The sequence below is a fragment of the Chelonia mydas genome, chromosome 20 (assembly GCF_015237465.2).
Source record: "Chelonia mydas isolate rCheMyd1 chromosome 20, rCheMyd1.pri.v2, whole genome shotgun sequence".
Lineage (NCBI taxonomy): Eukaryota > Metazoa > Chordata > Testudines > Cheloniidae > Chelonia > Chelonia mydas.
Genome location: NC_051260.2, coordinates 9,119,090 through 9,139,432, shown reverse-complemented (window position 1 = coordinate 9,139,432; position 20,343 = coordinate 9,119,090). Strand labels below are relative to the sequence as shown.

General features: G+C 46.1%; 1 protein-coding gene across 3 annotated transcripts in view; it reads right to left on the bottom strand.

Moving 5' to 3' along the window:
- The window catches only part of VDR (vitamin D receptor), a 123,749-nt gene that overhangs the window by 6,381 nt on the left and 97,025 nt on the right, over positions 1 to 20,343 (bottom strand). For all 3 annotated transcript variants that reach the window (XM_037883820.2, XM_043532714.1, XM_027828094.3), the window contains 5 exons: positions 16,149 to 16,333; positions 14,249 to 14,354; positions 12,616 to 12,787; positions 2,941 to 3,092; positions 696 to 812 (listed from right to left, as the gene is read on the bottom strand). In XM_037883820.2, the coding sequence (XP_037739748.1) occupies positions 696 to 812; positions 2,941 to 3,092; positions 12,616 to 12,787; positions 14,249 to 14,354; positions 16,149 to 16,333 (732 nt within the window). The remainder of the gene's footprint in view (positions 1 to 695; positions 813 to 2,940; positions 3,093 to 12,615; positions 12,788 to 14,248; positions 14,355 to 16,148; positions 16,334 to 20,343) is intronic.

Here is a 20,343-nt window from a genome sequence, read left to right as displayed (position 1 = left end):
TCCAGCTCGACATTTCCATGATTTCTTGCTATCGCCGCTTGTTTATTTAAAAGGATTCAGGATGTACACCTATGCCAGGCTCTAGGTGCCCGATCGTTACTGCCACGTGTCAGACACAGCTGCACTACATCATAATTTCAACAGAAACAGACACCCACTGAAAACTCCTTTCCCCTCCCTCAGTTAGGAACGTCAAACAGAGGTTTTTGGCAGCATGCCACTAAATCGGGTGCTATTTCAGACCAAAGAGGGGAGCAGGTTCCAGGATCACAGATCCCTCACAGGGATCTCCCTGTCAGCTGCCCCCTCTCTTTTACAAGATGGGGAGCCAGCTCAGGTGCCAGCGCAGATCCAAGAGCACTGGTGTCATATGCCCAGTGAGATGCTCCACTCAATAAGCGAGTCATTGTTCTGCACTGGCATCAGTCTCCGAATGGTTTTAAGGTGTAGCCCCACACACAGCACCTTGGCAACCCATGTTTGATTCCAAGTCTCTTGCTCCCTGGCTCGGCAGTGGCTGTGAGGGCTGCGGTGCCTTCCCTGGGCTTGGATCAGGGTCTTATAGATGGCTAGTGGTTAGCTTTGTAGGCCCTGGCTGAGGGGGACAGCCCCACTTCCTCAGTACTGATAAAGGCAGCTCATAGATTATTGGCTCTGAGCATGGAACATGCAGCCAGACACCAAGTTTCTCTTACCAGGGGAGAGGATGCAGATGCCCATCAGGAGCACATGCTCCTCTTCGTGAAGGTTCAACTTCTTTAAGCCAATCTGAAATTTCACAAGTGGTTCTAGCAGTTCTAGGCTGTGACCAGCTAAAAGACAAAACACAGAACATCCTCCAGAACAGTCCTTTCTACCTCCAGGAATTCAGATCTCCTAAAAGTCAACTGCTAAGTGAAAACAAAGGCAGAGATATCAAGTTTCAGAGTAACAGCCGTGTTAGCCTGTATTCGCAAAAAGAAAAGGAGGACTTGTGGCACCTTAGAGACTAACCAATTTATTTGAGCATAAGCTTTTGTGAGCTACAGCTCACTTCATCGGCTGCATACTGTGGAAAGTGTAGAAGATCTTTTTATACACACAAAGCAGAGTAGGGTGGGGGGAGGTATTTTTTCATGCTTTGTGTGTATAAAAAGATCTTCTACACTTTCCACAGTATGCAGCCGATGAAGTGAGCTGTAGCTCACGAAAGCTTATGCTCAAATAAATTGGTTAGTCTCTAAGGTGCCAGAGATATCAAGGATATCTGCAACCAGGTCCCTTCAACTCACAGAGTTTGGTCAATGGGAGAGGAGATAATAAGTGGTTGAAATGGATCAGTTCCAAACTCTAGTTCTCATGAAGCAATTAAGCGTTTGTCAGACAGCTCTAATTACACCTGAGTGTTGCTACTCTAATCATGGGACCCCCTCCCACAGCTTTATCAATGCACCTCATTCCAGAACTGCAACCCTCCCTATATCTTATTTTTGGGCCTCTCTCCTGCGGAGACTTGCTAAATGGTAAGACTTTGGAGCAGGGATCTTGTCTTTATATCATTTAAAGCATCTTAGCATGCTGCTGGTGCTATGCCCATTGAAAGCAAATAATTTTAGGAGCTAGGATAAGGAATCATTGGCACTTGAGGATCTTGGAAAGCCCAGCACTCTGATTCCTAGTTAGCTGATCTGCAAAAGGAGAGTGTGTGGGTTTACAACAGTGCTAAACAGTCATTTTATTCAAGTGTCACATTTGCATGCACACTGGCTCCCTTTCCATAGGATTTTTGCAAATAGATAATTTCCAAGTATTTACTACTGTAACAGTAGCAGGTTGTTTTAAGCCAGCTGCTCTTGAAACAGGAATCTCCCAAGTGTGGTAAACAAATGACAACAGCAGGGACTACGTTGCTGGAAGCTCAGATTTCAAGGCCAGATTGATCTGGGGTAAGTGACTGGTCTCTTGGGACTGGGAGCAACCTGATGTGGTGTGATTTTTGGTTTAAGAGATTTTGTTATCATGAAGTTCAGTTTGCCTGAGTGGCAAGATAGGCTGGAGAGTCTGAGGGGCTGTTTGTGACTCCATGGTAAGACTGACATAGTGATCCAGGAGTTTACTTTTGTTACTGGCTTGGTGAAAGCTAATTATAGAACACACCACTGGTTTGGAGTGTCTGCCCTGAGGTAAACACTCATAGCCCTGAGCCACTCCAGACAGCGTGACAAAGACTTCATTGGATAGACTAAGGATCCCTCTATCAGATATATTCTCTTTGCATAGGTACTTCTAGACCAGCGGTTCTCAAACTGTGGGTCGGGACCCCAAAGTGGGTCACGACTAAGTTTTAATGGGGTTGCCAGGGCTGGCTTAGACTTGTTGAGGCCTAGTGCCAAAGCCCAAGAGCTTCAGCCCTGGGCGGCAAGGTTCAGGTTAGAGGACCTTTCCCTGGGGCTGAAGCCTCTGGGCTTTGGTTTTGCCCCCCCGGCCCACGCCACTTCCCGCAGCTCCCATTGGCTGGGAACGGCAAACCATAGCCACTGGGAGCTGTGGGCGGCCGTGCAAATGTAAGCAAACTGTCTGGTGGCCCGCCAGAGGATTACCCTGATGGGCTGCATGCGGGTATTATTTTCAGATGACTAGTTAGGCTGTTAAATGTACATGCCCCATGGGGCTCAAGCAGAATGTAAGGGATGTGAGGGCCTGGTGCTGGGGCTCTGGTCAGGAATGACTTACATGCCAGTACCCAATCCCAGCTAACATCACCTTAACTTTGCATTCCTTGAATTGGTGTGGATCTCAATTTGCATCCCCAAAGTGGTATTAAATTATATTAAATGCAGAAATCTAGGTTAAGGTTGGGGAAATCAGATCCAGACAAATTTATTAACCTTCAACAAGCAACAAAGCTGCCATGGGACCCATGCCGTACTTTGGTTACAGGGGTAGCCAGAGATAATTTACCTTGGGTAACGTCATTGATTTGGTACTTGAATTCATTGCCTCCACATGACCATGCCATATCCTCCAAGGAAAACGACTGGTTTGAACGAAGCATAATAATTTCAATGGCGCTGGACTTCAGTAAGGCAATCTGGTCCTCCGCCGTCAGATCCCTGAACATTGGAAGGGAGGGGGAGACAATCAGTGGGACTTCAAGTAAATCTAACATCAACCCTCCAGTTAGATTGGCAATGGACCTGCAACCAAATGCCAGCCATACAGGTAATGTCTTCTGGCTCACCGCCAAAAGCAACCTTTTTGGACTACAGAAATACAGAAGTAGAATAAAGCCCAAAATTCCCTCTGGTGGCTCGTTTGGAAATTAAATGAACTGAAACTGCAGTAAAAAGATACTGCAGTTCACCCAGGATGAAATCTTAAGGGAGTTAGAGTTGGGAAAAGGGACCTTGTATAGCTTTTTTTGTAACTTGGAATTAGTCTCTCTCACTTGCAATATCCCCGTAGAATCTTGAAAAATAACAGCTTCCCCTACTGTCATTCCTATTTGAAAAGCTGGTATTTCCCTGTGTTTCTAACAGAAATGATGACACCAGGGTATCATCTTTTAAAAAATTATTTGTATTGCAGGAGCACCTACGAGCCCTGGTCACAGACCAGGAGCGCATTGTGCTAGGAGCGATACAGAAGCAGAACCAAAAGGCAGTCCCTGCTTAAAGAGACTTATTTCCTTGATAATGCACTAGCTCTGACAACAAGCATGCGTAGGTCTCGAACAGCGTTTGTCCTATGTTTAACCTAGAAAGCATTGTAGCCTAGTGGAGAGAAGCGTGAACTGTAGCAGTCAGGAATCCTGTTGTGACATTCCCCAGGGTACAGCTGGGACTATTGAACAGCTGTGTCCCCTCAACTCTCCAACCTGGAGTGCCTTTTACACTACTTTGCTGTGAAAGCAACCACTCCTGGTCTGCTCACACACAGCCTCCAGCAGTACATCACTTCCAGGTATACGGTGAGTGCTACAGCCAGCCGCTCCTGAATTACACTGCCGAGCAACACCAGCAAATTCCCAGTCCCAGATTTGCCCCCAGAAACGTGAGTCTCATACTGCCCAGCTCTCTACTGGACAATACAACCTCATATAAAGATAGTCATTTTTTAAATAGAAAATGATATGCACCAATTCTGTTATCTCAAATGGTATCTCAATCCAAACACACTGGTTTAGATCAAACAAGTTTATTAACTACAGAAGGATAGGTTTTAAGTGATTACAAGTAATGAGGCATAAAAGTCAGAAGTGTTTACAAGAAAATAAAAAGGTAAAAAGCAAAGAATATTAATTTAAGTTAAATGAATTCAAAGCAAGGGTATCTCTCACCACTTGCTTCAGTAGTCTTACTGGCTGGATTTCTGTCAGCCAGGACCCCTCCTCTAGCTCAGTGTTACTTTCCTTATCCTTCAGGTATTGTGCCATGGGCAGAGAGTAAAGGAGGAGTAACTTGGAGTGTTTGTTCCCCATTCTTACACTTTTTCTTCTTTGAGAATCATCTCCAGCTGGGATTCAGGAGACAAAGTCTGTGGGGACCGGAACCTCCAGCTGTTTCTTTGGCAAGAACATTACAGCCATACTGGGTCAGACCAAAGGTCCATCTAGCCCAGTATCCTGTCTTCAACAGTGGCCAATGCCAGGTGCTTCAGGGGAATGAACAGAACAAGTAATCATCAAGTGATCCCGCTGTCACCCATTCCCAGCTTCTGGTAAACAGAGGCTAGGGACACCATTCCTGCCCATCCTGGCTAAGAGCCATTGATGGCCCAATCCTCCATGAATTGATCTTTTTGAGCTGGGGCAACCAAATCTGCATGCAGTATTCAAGATGAGAGCGTACCATGGATTTACATAGAGGCAATATGATATTTTCCTAATTAGTCCCAACATTTTGTTAGCTATTTTGATGGTCTCTGTACACTGAGTGGATGTTTTTTTTTGCAGAGAACTATCTACAACGACTCCAGGATCTCTTTCTTGAGTGGTAACAGCTAATTTAGACCTACCATTTTTTATATATCCTTCGGATTATGTTTTGCAATGTGCATTACTTGAAATTCAATGTTGATAAATGCAATCTGCCATTTTGTTGCCCAGTCACCAAGTTTTGTGAGATCCCTTTGTAACTCTTTGCAGTCTGCTTTGGACTTAACGATCTCGAGTAGTTTTGTATCATCTGCAAATTTGCCACCTGTTTACCCCTTTTCCCAGATCGTTTATGAATATCTTGAACAGTACTGGGCCCAAAATGTAAATTTCTCCCTTACACCCTTTTTCCTGCCACAGAATGGCCACTTATCCAGGCGATAGTCTATTTGATTTCACTGACACCTGGCTGAAGCGTCATTTTGCCTTTTGCCTCTGAGGAACTGGTTTTTGGCTGCTTTTCAGACTTTGGAACATGTCTCAGTAATATCATACAGTAGAATCTTTTACATACAATGTTGCCACACATATTTTACCAGGATAATAATAAGCAGCAAATTATGAGTTTTCAAATGACACCTCACAAGGCATATTTTATGCATAATTTATCATAGTCTTGTAAAAGGGGTGAACATAAGGATACAGACGGTCACATCTGTGTTCTAATCCTGCTTCTAGCACTGACTTAGAATAATAGAATCACAGAAGATTAGGGTTGGAAGAGACCTCAGGAGGTCATCTAGTCCAATCCCCTGCTCAAAGCAGGACCAACCCCAACTAAATCATCCCAGCCAGGGCTTTGTAAAGCCTGACCTTAAAAACCTCTAGGGATGGAGATTCCACCACCTCCCTAGGTAACCCATTCCAGTGCTTCACCACTCTCCTAGTGAAACAGTGTTTCCTAATATCCAACCTAGACCTCTCCCACTGCAACTTGAGACCATTGCTCCTTGTTCTCTCATCCGCCACCACTGAGAATAGCCTAGCTCCATCCTCTTTGGAACCCCCCTTTCAGGTAGTTGAAGGCTGCTATCAAATCCCCCCTCACTCTTCTCTTCTGCAGACTAAATAAGCCCAGTTCCCTCAGCCTCTCCTCATAAGTCGTGCCTCAGACCCCTAATCATTTTTGTTGTCCTCCGCTGGACTCTCTCCAATTTGTCCACATCCTTTCTAGAGTGGGGGCCCCAAAACTGGACACAATACTCCAGATGTGGCCTCATCAGTGCTGAATAGAGGGGAATAATCACTTCCCTCGATGTGCTGGCAATGCTCCTACTAATGCAGCCCAATATACCATTAGCCTTCTTGGCAAAAAGGGCACACTGTTGACTCATATCCAGCTTCTCCACTGTAATCCCCAGATCCTTTTCTGCAGAACTGCTGCTTAGCCTGTAGGTCCCCAGCCTGTAGCACTGCATGGGATTCTTCCATTCTAAGTGCAGGACTCTGCACTTGTCCTTGTTGAACCTCATCAGATTTCTTTTGGCCCAATCCTCCAATTTGTCTAGGTCCCTCTGGATCCTATCCCTACCCTCCAGCATATCTGCCTCTCTCCCCAGCTTAGTATCATCCACGAACTTGCTGAGGGTGCAATTCACGCCATCCTCCAGATCTTTAATGAAGATGTTGAACAAAACCGTACTATGTTACCTTGGGGTCTCTTACTTCAACTGCATAATGGGAAATGAGGAAATCAGTTTACCACATTGGGGTGCTATGGTATCAAAATAAAGCATTGCTGATGGATACTGTGGTGATGCACACCAGAGAGAGGCCTAAGAGCCTCACAAACACAAATTTAACATTACCAGTGATGGAACCAATGCTTTCACTGATTTTCCCACAGTAACGGTCAGATTTTTTTACTCATTAGGGTGTCTGATGACTTATCCATCTAACACCTACTCTCTGGCTCCCAAATTAACTAACATTTGCTTATGTTAAACTGTATCTGCTGGCCCAACCACCTTCACTATCCACATCTAGATATTATAGTAACCCTCAATTCCTACTGGCATCATGGGCTCAGAAATTGAGTGGGCAGAAGAAGTTTCCAACACTAAGTTGCTGAACCTTGAGTTGACATCTTGCAAAAGAATCCCACTAGTGAGCAAAAGCGAGAAGTACAAGCAGAAAGCAAATAAGAAGAGAGTTCTTTTGGATGTGAGGAGCCAGATTCTGATTTCATTTGTGTCAATGGATTATCTACAATGGATTGACTCGGTCTTTACACCAGTGTAACAAATCAGAATTTAATAGAGGGTACAAATATACTGGTGTAAACTTGAAAAATAAAAGGCAAATTTGGCTTTACCAAGATAGCAGCACACATCAGGGATCGAACTCAAATCCATGATTAGCTTCCAGATCAATAATCAGCCCGCCATCTGTACTAGATGAAAGTGATCAGAGAATAGCAGAGGCTGTTCCTGGAATTCTCAGAAACACAGAACCTTTGAGAGCACTGAAGCCATGTGAAACTGAAAGACACTGCCATCTGAGTAAGCTTTCAGATTTGAGTGCTTTAGTTATTCTTCCTGGGAGCTCTTGAAAAGTCCTCATCCTATCGCCGCTGAGCGTTGAACTTGGCAGAAGCCACTTCCAATCCAGAGCAATCCACAAAACACCACACGCCTTCTATGAATCATCATCATGCTAAGATTATAGAATGCTTTACAGAGTGATTTGTAAACTTTGGGCTCAGGAAACAAGCACTGAGTGGTGGGATCACATCGTCATGCAAGTCTGGGCTGCGGTGCAAGGACATGAGATTGAGAGCTGTCCTGACGGTGGAGAAGCGGGTGGCTATTGCAGTCTGGAAGCCGGCAACTCCAGACAGCTACCAGTCACTAACCAGTTTGGAACGGGAAAGTCGACCGCTGGAATCGGATTGATGCAAGTTTGCAGGGCCATTTATCGCATCCTGCTCAGAAAAACCGTGACTCTGGGCAATGTGTGTGACATTGTGGCTGGCTTTGCACAAATGGGTTTCCTTAACTGCGGAGGGGTGATAGATGGGATGCACATTCCAATTCTGGCACCAGACCACCTTGCCTCAGAGTACATAAATTGGAAGGGGTATTTCTCTATGGTTCTCCAGGCGCTTGTGGATCACTGTGGGTGTTTCATGGACATTAACGCAGGCTGGTCCGGAAAGATGCATGACACACGCATCTTCTGGAACACTGGCCTGTTCAGGAAGCTGCAAGCTGGGACTTTTTCCCCAGACCAGAAGATCACCGTAGGGGAAATTGAAATGCCCATTGTGATCCTTGGAGACCCCGCTTACCCTTTAATGCCGTGTCTCATGAAACGTTACACAGGGAGCCTTGACGGCAGCAAGGAGCGGTTCAACAACAGGCTGAGTCGGTGCAGAATGCATCCGATGAAGTGAGCTGTAGCTCACGAAAGCTTATGCTCAAATAAATTTGTTAGTCTCTAAGGTACCACAAGTACTCCTTTTCTTTTTGCAGAATGACTGTTGAGTGTGCTGTTGGCCGTTTAAAGGGCCGCTGGCGCTATCTGTATGGGAAACTGGACCTGGCCGATGACAACATCCTCACCATTATAGCTGTGTGCTGTACCCTCCATAACATTTGTGAAGGGAAGGGTGAAAGCGTCACTCAGGCATGGACCTCGGAGGTTCAACACCTGGAGGCTGAATTTGAACAGCCAGAGACCAGCGCTATTAGAGGGGCCCAGCGCAGGGCTGTAAGGATTAGGGATGCCTTGAGGGAGCAATTTGATGCTGAAAGCCACCAGTAATGTTTGGTGCCCTGCATCTGTGTTTGCTACGTATGATGCACTGACTTGCAGTGTCTGTTGCTTTCCTGGGCTATGGTATCTTTTACTTAATGCAATAAAGAACGTTTTTGAAGCCAAAACAGTCATTTATTGAAAAGAAACACAACTGCTTGGGAAACAGAAAGGGCATGACACATCTGTGCTGTGTGGGAGGAGGGAAGGGGGTGGGGTGGGGAACGGGACAATCACAGATTTGCATATGTCCTGTTATCATACTCAGTCTTCCTGTCTGGAGTGCCGTACAATGAGTGCTGCTCTTCAGGCTGGCTAACATGCGTGGTGATGTGGGTTGAGTGCAGTGGGTAAGGGTTGTAGTTTGCAAGGCTGGGTGGTGAAGTTACAGGCATTGGAAGCAGCTGGTGGAGATAAGAACCCGGATGTTCGGGAAAGTGGGTTGGCAGTGACATGGGGGCACAAGGGAAAGAGTTTTGGGACAACGGCTGCAGGGGGTGGGCAGGTGCGGATGTGCTCCGTCTGCATTGCTACGAGCGCCTGTATCAAGTCCGCTTGGCGCTCCATGATGCTTAGCAGCTGCTCTGTGCTTTGGTGCCGGTGATCCGCATTCTGCTGGTGGAGCCTCCTTTCAGTCCCCCGCCACTCCTGCATTTTTTGATTTTCATTAAGGGACTGCTGCATGACTTCATGCAACAGGTCCTCTTTGCGTCTTTGCGGACGCTTCCCGATTCTTTGAAATCTTTCAGCAGTTGATAACAAGGATGGCTGGAATCTCAAGGTTGCATCTGTAAAGCCAAAATGCAACACTTAACAGAGGCAGCATTGTTCACACCAGACAGAGCAATGATTTGGCCGTATTTAAAGACAAATAGAGTGTACACAATAGCAGAAACTGCCCGACCCAAAGTGAGCGAACATAATCCACAGGAGCCCCAAAATGGTGAGTAAGCACAGGGGCAAGGGGGACTTATTGTTTCATAGCCATACTGTCCTCTGGGGTTCTGTGCCTTGGGAAGAGCCAACAGCTGTAAGGGGCCCCTATACTGAACACTGTCCCCACATTTTCCACAGGATGAATTCGTCCTGGAAGATATCTTGCTGCTAAGGGTGACCTGGGAAGCAAGGGAGGGTCTTCTACTACAATGTGGCTTCCACCCTGGCCCTTATGCAGATTGCCTGTGTGCAGCAGTGGTCCGCCCGCCCGTCATGGCACAGTGGCATGGACATGTTAGCCTTAATCATAGAATCTCAGGGTTGGAAGGGCCCTCAGGAGGTCATCTAGTCCAACCCCCTGCTCAAAGCAGGACCAATCCCCAATTTTTGCCCCAGATCCCTAAATGGCTCCCTCAAGGATTGAACTCACAACCCTGGGTTTAGCAGGCCGATGCTCAAACCACTGAGCTATCCCATGTATATTGGGACAAGGAGCACAGTAGCTCTGCCAAGGAACCTGCGCAAGCGGATTGCCCAGCTTCTGCATCAGACCTTTGAAGACATCCCAGAGGCCAATTACCGTGATGTGAGAGAGCACATCAATGCCCTATTCCGCATCTAGGCATGCATGCAGCCCTAACCCTGCAACCCTCCTTGCCCCAAGGGCCCGCACCGAACAACTACCTTCCCAAAATAAAAGCCACTTACCAGGCACCTCCTCTGCGGTTTGTTCTTGCCCAAGCACTATCCGCTGCGACTGGCTACCTTCCTCCTGGCTTGAAAACAGCTCCTGGCTGCATGCATCTAGGGATGCCGGGCTGTCGCCCTCCTCCTCAGCACCTTCGTTCCCGCTTTCCTCCTCCTGCCTTGTTGAACTCTGTGCTGCTACGGCCCCTGAAGTGTCCATGGTGGTCTTTGGAGTGGAAGTGGGGTCGTCCCCAAGTATCGCGCCCAGCTCTTTGTAGAAACGGCAGGTCGTGGGGGCAGCACCAGAGCGGCGGTTTGCCTCCCACGCTTTGTGGTAGGCATTCTGCAGCTCCTTCACTTTAACCCTGCACTGCTGTGCGTCCCGGTCATGGCCCCTTTCCATCATGTCCCTTGATATCTGCCCGAAGGTATCGTAATTCCTATGGCTGGAGCGCAGCTGGGACTGGACAGCTTCTTCCCCGCAAACTCTAGCTTGCCAGCAAGTTAAAGAGTATGGGCTGGATGAATGGACTATAAGGTGGATAGAAAGCTGGCTAGATCATCGGGTAGTGATCAATGGCTCCATGTCTAGTTGGCAGCCAGTATCAAGCGGAGTGCCCCAAGGGTCGGTCCTGGGACCGGTTTTGTTCAATATCTTCATTAATGATCTGGAGAATGGCGTGGATTGCACCCTCAGCAAGTTTGCAGATGACACTAAACTGGGAGGAGTGGTAGATATGCTGGAGGGTAGGGATAAGATACAGAGGGACCTAGACAAATTAGAGGATTCGGCCAAAAGAAATTTGATGCGGTTCAACAAGGATAAGTGCAGAGTCCTGCACTTAGGACGGAAGAATCCATGCACTGCTACAGACTAGGGAGTGAGTGGCTAGGCAGCAGTTCTACAGAAGAGGACCTAGAGGTTACAGTGGACGAGAAGCTGGATATGAGTCAACAGTGTGCCCTTGTTGTCACGAAGGCTAACGGCATATTGGGCTGCATTAGTAGGAGCATTGCCAGCAGATCGAGGGAAGTGATTATTCCCCTCTATTCGGCATTGGTGAGGCCTCATCTGGAGTACTGTGCCCAGTTTTGGGCCCCACACTACAAGAAGGATGTGGAAAAATTGGAAAGAGTCCAGCAGAGGGCAACAAAATTGATTAGGGGGCTGGAGCACAGGACTTATGAGGAGAGGCTGAGGGAACTGGGCTTATTTAGTCTGCAGAAGAGTGAGGCGGGATTTGATAGCAGCCTTCAACTACCTGAAAGGGGGTTCCAAAGAGGATGGATTTAGACTGTCCTCAGTGGTACTAGATGACAGAACAAGGAGCAATGGTCTCAAGTTGCAGTGGGGGAGGTCTAGGTTGGATATTAGGAAACACTGTTTCACTAGGAGAGTGGTGAAGCACTGGAATGAGTTACGTAGGGAGGTGGTGGAATCTCCATCCTTAGAGGTTTTTAAGGTCAGGCTTGACAAAGCCCTGGCTGGGATGATTTAGTTGTGGATTGGTCCTGCTTTGAGCAGGGGGTTGGACTAGATGATCTCCTGAGGTCCCTTCCAGCCCTGATATTCTATGATTCTATGAGGTCCAGCACCTCGCCATTGCTCCATACTGGGGATTGCCTGTTGCGTGGAGGCATGGTCACCTGGAAAGATGCATTGAGAGCACTCCATGCTTTGCTGAGCAAACAGGAAGGGGAATTTCAAAATTCCCAGAAAATGTAAAGGGCGTGTCTGATGGTTGGTCACCTGAGTGCAGGGTAGTAGAGTTCAAAGTGAAGACCAGAGTGGCTAGAACAGGCATTGTGGGACACTTCTGGAGGCTGATCAGAGCGCATTAATAGACCAGGGCATCCATACTGGCGCCGTGGTGCTCCAGCCGGGGCGCAGCAAGTGTTATGCTTCTTGTGGAGGTGGTTTATCAGGGGCACTCCAGCCGCGGAGTCCGGGCGCTCTACGTGCCTTGCCAGTGTGGACACCTCAGGAGTTAGGGTGCCAGGGGCTGACTTAATGCACTCTAACTTGCAAGTGTAGCCAAGCCCTTAGAGTTAGGCATGTGTTTAAGTGCTGGATTAGGGCCATTGTGGATAAGACTAGGGAAGCAACAGGAAGAGAAGAGTCAGTGATGACTTCAGTGGAAGCAGTGCTGAGCTGCAGAAGGAGCAAGAAAGAAGAATGCTTGGGCTTAAGGCAGAAACAGAGATGAGACAAATTTAGGAAAATGAACAAGCAGCATAAAGCAAGACAGACACAGAGTGATTTCAACCAAAAAAATCAAAGCAACGCCTGCCCAAACTTTGGGGAACAAACCCGTCCTTACCTGAACCCTGGGATCATTTTTGCAAAGCCAATCACTTTCTGTATGCTGTAGCTGACGAGGTCAGCCAGGTGAGGTAGCATGGTGAGGTGCGAGAGGTTAATATCCATGGGAGGGCTTTCGTCAGACTCCTCGTTCAGTGCCATGTTGGAGAACATTCTGTGCTCTACAGACTCTGTGGAGTGGAAAGAGGTTGATATTTATCTTGGCTGCACGGTTTCCCCATGATAGGAAGTTTGTTCTTCAGGATAAAAATCAACCAAGAGGAGAGAGTGTCAAAATAAATAACTGAACAACCACAACATTTGTATCCCAGTCCATGGGCACCACGTGCACCTTGCCCTTAGGGGACTTAGGCTAGGGAATATTTTAGTAAAAATGAGAGAGAGGAAGAGTATGCAACAATCTGTGTTTGAGTGAGCTGACTAATGCTACAGGGATTTTAGCTGTCCTTGGAAAAGGAGCCTTGAGGAGCCGCTGCAGCACAATTAGGAGAATTTTGGAATCAAAGCAACACTAAAGCTCTGTTTATTTTGAAAATCTGCATTGCATTCACCCACCTTTCTCACCTGGCACTGTTACCATCTGCCTCCAAGTCTCCAAGCCTTGCCTAGTAACTCACATCACCCCATACCCAGCCTCCAGTATCGCCTGTGTTATAATCCCCCTTCTCCCTGATACCACCCCTGCAACTATTTACCCCTAGCCAGTCTTCTGCTCCCTGCTCTTCCCTCACCCCGTTTCCCAGCTGTTTACCTATTTGCTATCCTCTCCCTACTTACCCCCACAGCTCCCTCCTGTTCAACAAAGCCATACGCCTACAGCAAACCCCTCCCAGTGAGGCCTCTATGGGGTTCTCCTCCATCCCTGGCTTCCTCTCCTCCATCCAGTCTCCACCTAAAGCAAACCCCCTCTCATGGTTGTCTCCTGCTCTCTGTAGCATCCCAATCAGCCACCCCTCCTCTGAGCCAGGTTCTCTCTTGCTCTCTAAAATCTGCAGCACCTCTAGACTGGCGTAGCACGGAGCAGAAATGTCACAAAGGTATTTGCTTGAGGGTTTGCTAAGGTGATACCTTGTAGAGCAGCTGTCCTCTGCCATTACCTATTCCCTCCCAGCCACACAACCTTCCAGGCAGAGGAGCTGCTTCAGGTTTGGCGCAAGAGGGGATGCCTCTGATGCTCAACTCCCCTCCCTCTGAGGGATTGTGGCCACGTGAGCTGTTTCCCCACTCCTTTCACCCCACATTCTGCGCAAGCAAGCAGCAGCGATGACTGGGCCCTACGTCAGTGCTCAAGGATCTGGGCTCCTTAAGAGGAGTTACAATGTGGTCTTCCGCTGGAAGCCAAATGTGGAATTAGGCCATGATCCAACAAAACATTTAACACGCTTAACTTTAAACACACGAGCACTCACCCTGGACTATGCACGTGCTTACTGTTAGGTATGTATTTAAGTGTTTGGCAGGGTTGTGGGGGAAGGGGTTGCATTTCTTAAACAAAGGACATGAAGACTCAGAAATGACAAATTGTCAAAATAACCGTTATTTAAAAACCCCACAAATTGCTTAAATCCCTACTCTGACTTATCCATGTGACTATCATTTGTTGGGGAGAAAGCCAATACCCCGTATAATACCTGGAGAACAGCTGAAGGTATCTGAAGACTCTTCTGATGAGGAGCCATGCGTAAGGACCGATGATGATCTAGTTATTCTTTTGCTTGAGTTGGCTCTCACAGGAGGCTGGAACAGAATTCAGGGACTGATTATACCTCTGAGAAAGTGGGTTGACAAAGGAACACTGCATTTTTCTTTATTCTCTGTGTCCTCCCAGGTAGATGGGCGCACTTCTTAAACATAGTCCTGGCCAAGGATAAGGGTGCAATCCAGTGGACTATAGGATTTTGGAGGAGAATTTCCAAAAGTGCTCAGTGTTGGCCTACCTCTGCTTCCATTAATTTTGATGGGAGCAGAGCTGGACTGGTGCTGAGTGTTTTTGGAAACTTCACCTTGGTCTTTCCTATCTCTATTAGATTGCTCAGGTCATTCCTGGCTGACCCTGGACTTCTTCCTACGATACCCTGTCCAACGAGTAAAATATCACCAGGTTTTCCTCCACCACCACCATCATGGGAAAGAGCAGATTAGTCAATTGTTCCTGGGATGGTAAGTTGTCATGACAATGTTGCAAGGCTGATTTAGAAGTATTTTAAAATTGACTAACCAATAGCTTCTACCATGTGTCCTCTTTTGCACTGGGACATTACTTTTTAATTCTGTTTTGTTGTGTATCTTCTGGGTTTAAGACACATTAAATATAATTCTATAATTAAAATTACCTAGTGATTTGTGTTAAAGGTCTCAATACTAACAGGGCAGATACATTAGGAATATTAGTAACTTAGGTTTTTCTTCTAATTTTAAGCTACTAGTGTTCCACTTCCTGGCCCAGATCCTTGGTTGTGTGAATCAGCCTATCAATGAAGCTAAGTTGATTTACATCAGCTGGGATCAGGCCTGCCATATTTAACCAGATCATCCAGCACATGCTCAGGTTTTGAATATTAGTTTTCCGATCACTACTGATCTAAGAAGATAGTCAGCTACTCATTAATTTCCAGCTTATTAAAAAAAAATACTGTATCTGAGGCAGAGAAAGGTTTTATGCAATTGCTGCATGTTTGAATCTTGTGTTCCAGAGTCCTTGCGTACCACTGAGGAATTTGACTAATTCAATACACATGTAGGCTCTGATTTGACCTATAGTACTTCTCTCATGGATGGCAACTGGAATGGATTCATATATTTTAAGGTCAGAGCTTAGGGGGATCATTGTGATCTAGTCTGATCCACATAACACCAACCACAGAAAACTTCACCCAGTAATTTCTGATTCAAGCCCACAGCTTCTGTTAGAGCTATAGCAAGTCACCCATTTTTTCATGTTCTGTGTATATATAAATCTCCTCACTGTATTTTCCACTGAATGCATCCGATGAAGTGAGCTCACGAAAGCTTATGCTCAAATAAATTGGTTAGTCTCTAAGGTGCCACAAGTACTCCTTTTCTTTTTGTGAATACAGACTAACACGGCTGCTACTCTGAAACCTGTCTTTTAGAAAGACATCAAGTCTTGATTTAAAGCCTTCCAGTGATTGACAGCTGCCACTGTCATTTGTGGCAAGATTCTGAGCCCCAATTATATAGACAGAATGACATTTTGGGAGAACAGCACATGGGCACTTTCACTGATAGTGAGTGCCCTAAGATCACACGTTCTGAACCTGGGGGAGTCATAAACAAGATTCAGGGCGTCATGACCACCTTTCTTTCCCATATGACTAGTTAGGAGGAAGCTCTCAAAACTTTACATTGTAACACTGGGTCATGGTATGGAAGAGGAAGAGACTACTACTTAGCTTATCTATCAGAATTTTGGCACAGCCTTCTACCACCACTAGAGGTCCTCCTAGTAACAGCAAACGGGAAGTCTTCTGCACGAAAGCTAAGGGAGAGAAAGCAGGTCCTGGAACATACCCGAAACTGGGTGAAGTCAGAGTAGGTTGGGTCATAAGTTTTGCGATGGGCCTCGAGAAGAATGTCAACGACTCTCTGTTGCTCCTCCGATAATTTGGGCTTCATGCTCTCTTTAAGAGCCTCCTCTTCCTTCCTCTTCGTTATCATCTCTCTCTTCCTCTGGACCTCCTCATCTGTCAGAATGACTGTTTACAAACATGTGGCAAGGGGAAGAGAATGAACAAGAGTCAAAAATCAACATCCTGGAATTATCTACAAATACTTAGAAACTGGGTAAAACCAAAAGTCATTGTAGAAGATGTCTCAAAAGCGAGCTCCAGAGTAAATACCCTGTCCCTTTTGTATTGCTACTTAATAATTAAACCTGTATTTTCTCCCTCTTGTTTTAAATCTGCTAAATTAGCAGGTCACTGCTTCCTGCTGCTATTTAAATCCTGATTTAGCAATGTCACATCTCCCATAATTCTAGAGAAGCATTTGATCCAGTGTTAGATGGAATGAGAAAGAGAGAGGTGAGGAATTTTGGCATCACCATACATGTTCTAGACCCCAGCCTTGCAGCTTGTTGCATGTGGGTGAACTTCTGTGGAGAGCCCTAAAAAAGTCTGCAGACTGCCTTGCTCAGACCCAAAGAGCTCAGTGTAAGATCAAAAGCTAGTCTCCCTTACCAAAAGATATCACCTCACCCACCTTGTCTCTTTGCTCACTCAAGGCCTAGATCCTGTAGTTGATATTAAGAACATAAGAACAGCCATACTGGGTCAGAACAATGGCCCAGTATCCTGTCTTCTGAAAATGTCAGTGCCAGATACTTCAGAGGAAATGAACAGAACAGGGCAATTTCAAGTGATCCATCTCAGTCATCCAGTCCCAGCTCCTGGCAGTTGGAAGTTTAGGGACACCTGGAGCCTGGGATGCATCCCTGACCATCTTGGCTAATAGCCATTGATGGCCCTAGCCTTAATTAACTTATCTTTTTGGAACCAAGTTATAATTTTGGCCTTCACAACATTCCATGGAAATGAGTTCCACATGTTGACCATGTGTTGTGTAAATAGAAGTACTTCCTTTTGTTTCAGAGTAGCAGCCATGTTAGTCTGTATTCGTAAAAAGAAAAGGAGTACTAGTGGCACCTTAGAGACTAACCAATTTATTTGAGCATAAGCTTTCGTGAGCTACAGCTCACTTCATCAGATGCTACTCTGAAACCTGTCTAGTTCCTACTTCAGGGAACTTTGAGCAGGGGAGGAAGTATCAGATTGAAAGTCCTTTGTGTGTGCTGAATGCCCCTCTTGATCATACGAGAATTTAGTCTGTAACTCTACAATTCCTACATTCTAAACTAAAATGCATCAAAGTTCAAGAGGTCATCAAACGGGAAAAAGCCCAAGATGTTCAGTGATCTAGATGAGGAGTCTTTTGAAGAGCTGATTTCACATACTGCTTACATCCTAAAATTTAGGAAGATGACGTGTATACGAAAGAGGAACTAGAGCTCTTTTTTCAAGTCTTCATTCTGGTTCTTGCATTTTTAGAAGACAGCAACAAACTGCTCCACCTTCTTGTGAAATTAACATTTTCCATTAACAAAGGAATTGAGTGGAAAAAAGTGACAAACTGAAAGTACAGTAAATCTTTTTTGCACGTACAATGCAAGTTTTTCCCATTTCTTTATCCCCACCCCTAAAATGTCTCATCAGGTTTCACTTCTGTGCTTTATTGCACCATCAAAACTCCTGAAGAGAATTCTAGACTTGTAATTAAAATGCTCCATGCATTACTCTGAACAGTGTACATTCCACAGGCATAGTAGAATGCAAAAGGCAGATTCTCAATCCCTCTTTGAAAACACTGACAATTTACAGGTTCATGGTCAGGAAGGGTTTGCATTACACTCTGCAGATATTGTTGTTGAGAAGTGGCAGCATTTCCTTCTCTGATTGCATAGATTAATTTGGGCAAGTGTGCACAGTTCAGTTACAGTACACATAGCAATATTTGTTCAGCAAAAGCTACCTGAATCTGCTATGAACACAAGCTATGCCCTGCTCACAATTAAACTTATTATTAGTAAACATCAGCAGTTTTCATGGGATTTTTTTTTTTAAAATGAACATATAGTATAGGCTTAAAACTCACTAATCAGAATGTGGAGGGTTCCTAAAGGACCAAGCAGACTCATCTCTATATACTCAGGCCTTGATTCAGCAAGGCAGTAAGCACATGCTTAGCTTTAAGCACATCTTTTAGCGAGACCTATGCATGAGCTGAAGCGATTTGCTGATTTGGGGCCTTCGTACAGATCAGGATTCTGCACTCTGAATGAACAGTCACAGCTGTTTTGGCAAACAAAAGTCAATCACCATTTTCTCTAATCACTGGTCTTTAAACCCATTACTGGTCCCTTAACCGAATAGTGCTTTTTTGGCTCTGGTCTAGGATGATTTTAACAATTTCCAGGACTTAAACCAGTGTCCTTTGAGCTGTCCGAAAACAAAGGAAAATTATGTTTGAGATTCTAGCTACACAAAACTCAGGAAATTCAAGTCATTGTTCTTCTTTTGACTATAGCTTGTCTCCTTTCCACATATGTATATTTCCGTTCAGAATATTAGTTTTGCCACCTCAGTACTATGTATGGACAGTACTAGTTTCTAGCTATCAAACACACTTGCCTAGATTTCAACATACAGGTTGTGACATTCCGTACCCCAAAGCAACACCCTAGTATCCCCATATTTACCTAGGTGATCTAATTATATGTTTTGTGCAAAGTACGCCTTAAGGGATCATTCTAAAAGTCTTGATCTGTTGAACATTAATAGTCTGTTGGATTGCATGTGCTGTCATTGTATCTGAAGTTATGAATATTGACTCTGTACCAGTATTTCAAATGTGTTTGCTCCTGGGGTGACACCCACAAGGTAATTTACATCCAGTCTAGCCAGCACATTGTGGATGAACCATTCAAGGTCATGGCCCATTAAGAAACACAACAGGCCATGGAAGAAGCTAATCCCAGACCTGATGGACTTTCCTGTGAAAGTTCTAGTCAGGATATGGGTAATGGGCCCTGCTGTGACTCATCGAAGCATGCAAGGGCATGTGATCAGCTCATGTGACACTGGACTCCATCTTATGCCTGTACTTTTCCACTAACTGTGCTGGGGGGTTTGTTTGGGACAATGAAGTTCCCTTCACATTGAAGAAGCTATAAAAGTGACATCATCACTTGGCTTCACTCCCCTGGAACTCAACACCTGGAAACACCTTAGGAACAAAGAAAGGAAGTGGTCCCAGGCTGAAGGGATTTCTAGCCTGTGTATGGAAGACTGGTGGACTGTTTGTACCGTAAGGGTGAGACAGCACTTGATTCAAATCTTGTCTAGTGTACAGAACTTAGATTGCAATTTTGTTTTATTTCTTAGGTAACCAAGTTTGATCTGTGTGCTATTATTTATAATCACTTACATTCTCTCTTTCTGTAGCTAATAAATCTGTTTTATATTTTTTTACCTAAAACAGTGTGTTGTTTGAAGTGCAAAGGGAACAGGGGCAGGAACAGGGGCAGGTGCACTGCCCTCTCCACACTGAGGGAGAGACGGACTGGAAAATAAACTTACGCTGGTCAGGCTTTTGAGTAGGGCAAGACTGTATAGCTCTGGGGTCCTAGGCTGGGGAGCTGGCTGGTGCCTCCACAGGTGCCAGCTTCCTCTGGGCTCTAGGGGTGCTCAAACCCTTGCCCCCACTCCCAACCCCCGCCCCACCTCTTCCTGACCAGGTCCACCCAGACCCTGCCCCCACCCCTTCTCCCAAGCTTCCACCCCACCCTGCCTCTTCCCGCCTCTGCTCCACCCCAGTCCTGCCTCTTCGTGCCCAGTTTTGCCCCCTCCCCCGAGCACACCCCATACCTGCTCCTCCCCCTCCCTTCCAGTGCCTCCTGCAAGCCATGAAACAGCTGATTGTAGTGGGTGGGAGGCGCTGGGAGGGAGGGGGAGGAGTTGAGTGGAGGAGCCAGTGGCGGGTGGGAGGTGCTGTGGGGGAGGGAGAGCTGGCTGCCGGTGGGTGCTTCCCCCCTCCCATGAGTGCTCCAGCCCTGGAGCACCTACACAGTTGGTGCCTATGGGAGCCTCTCTATTGTTGGCTCATGAGTGGCATGTCCCTGTCTCTGTATGGCTGTGTAAGTGCAAGACCT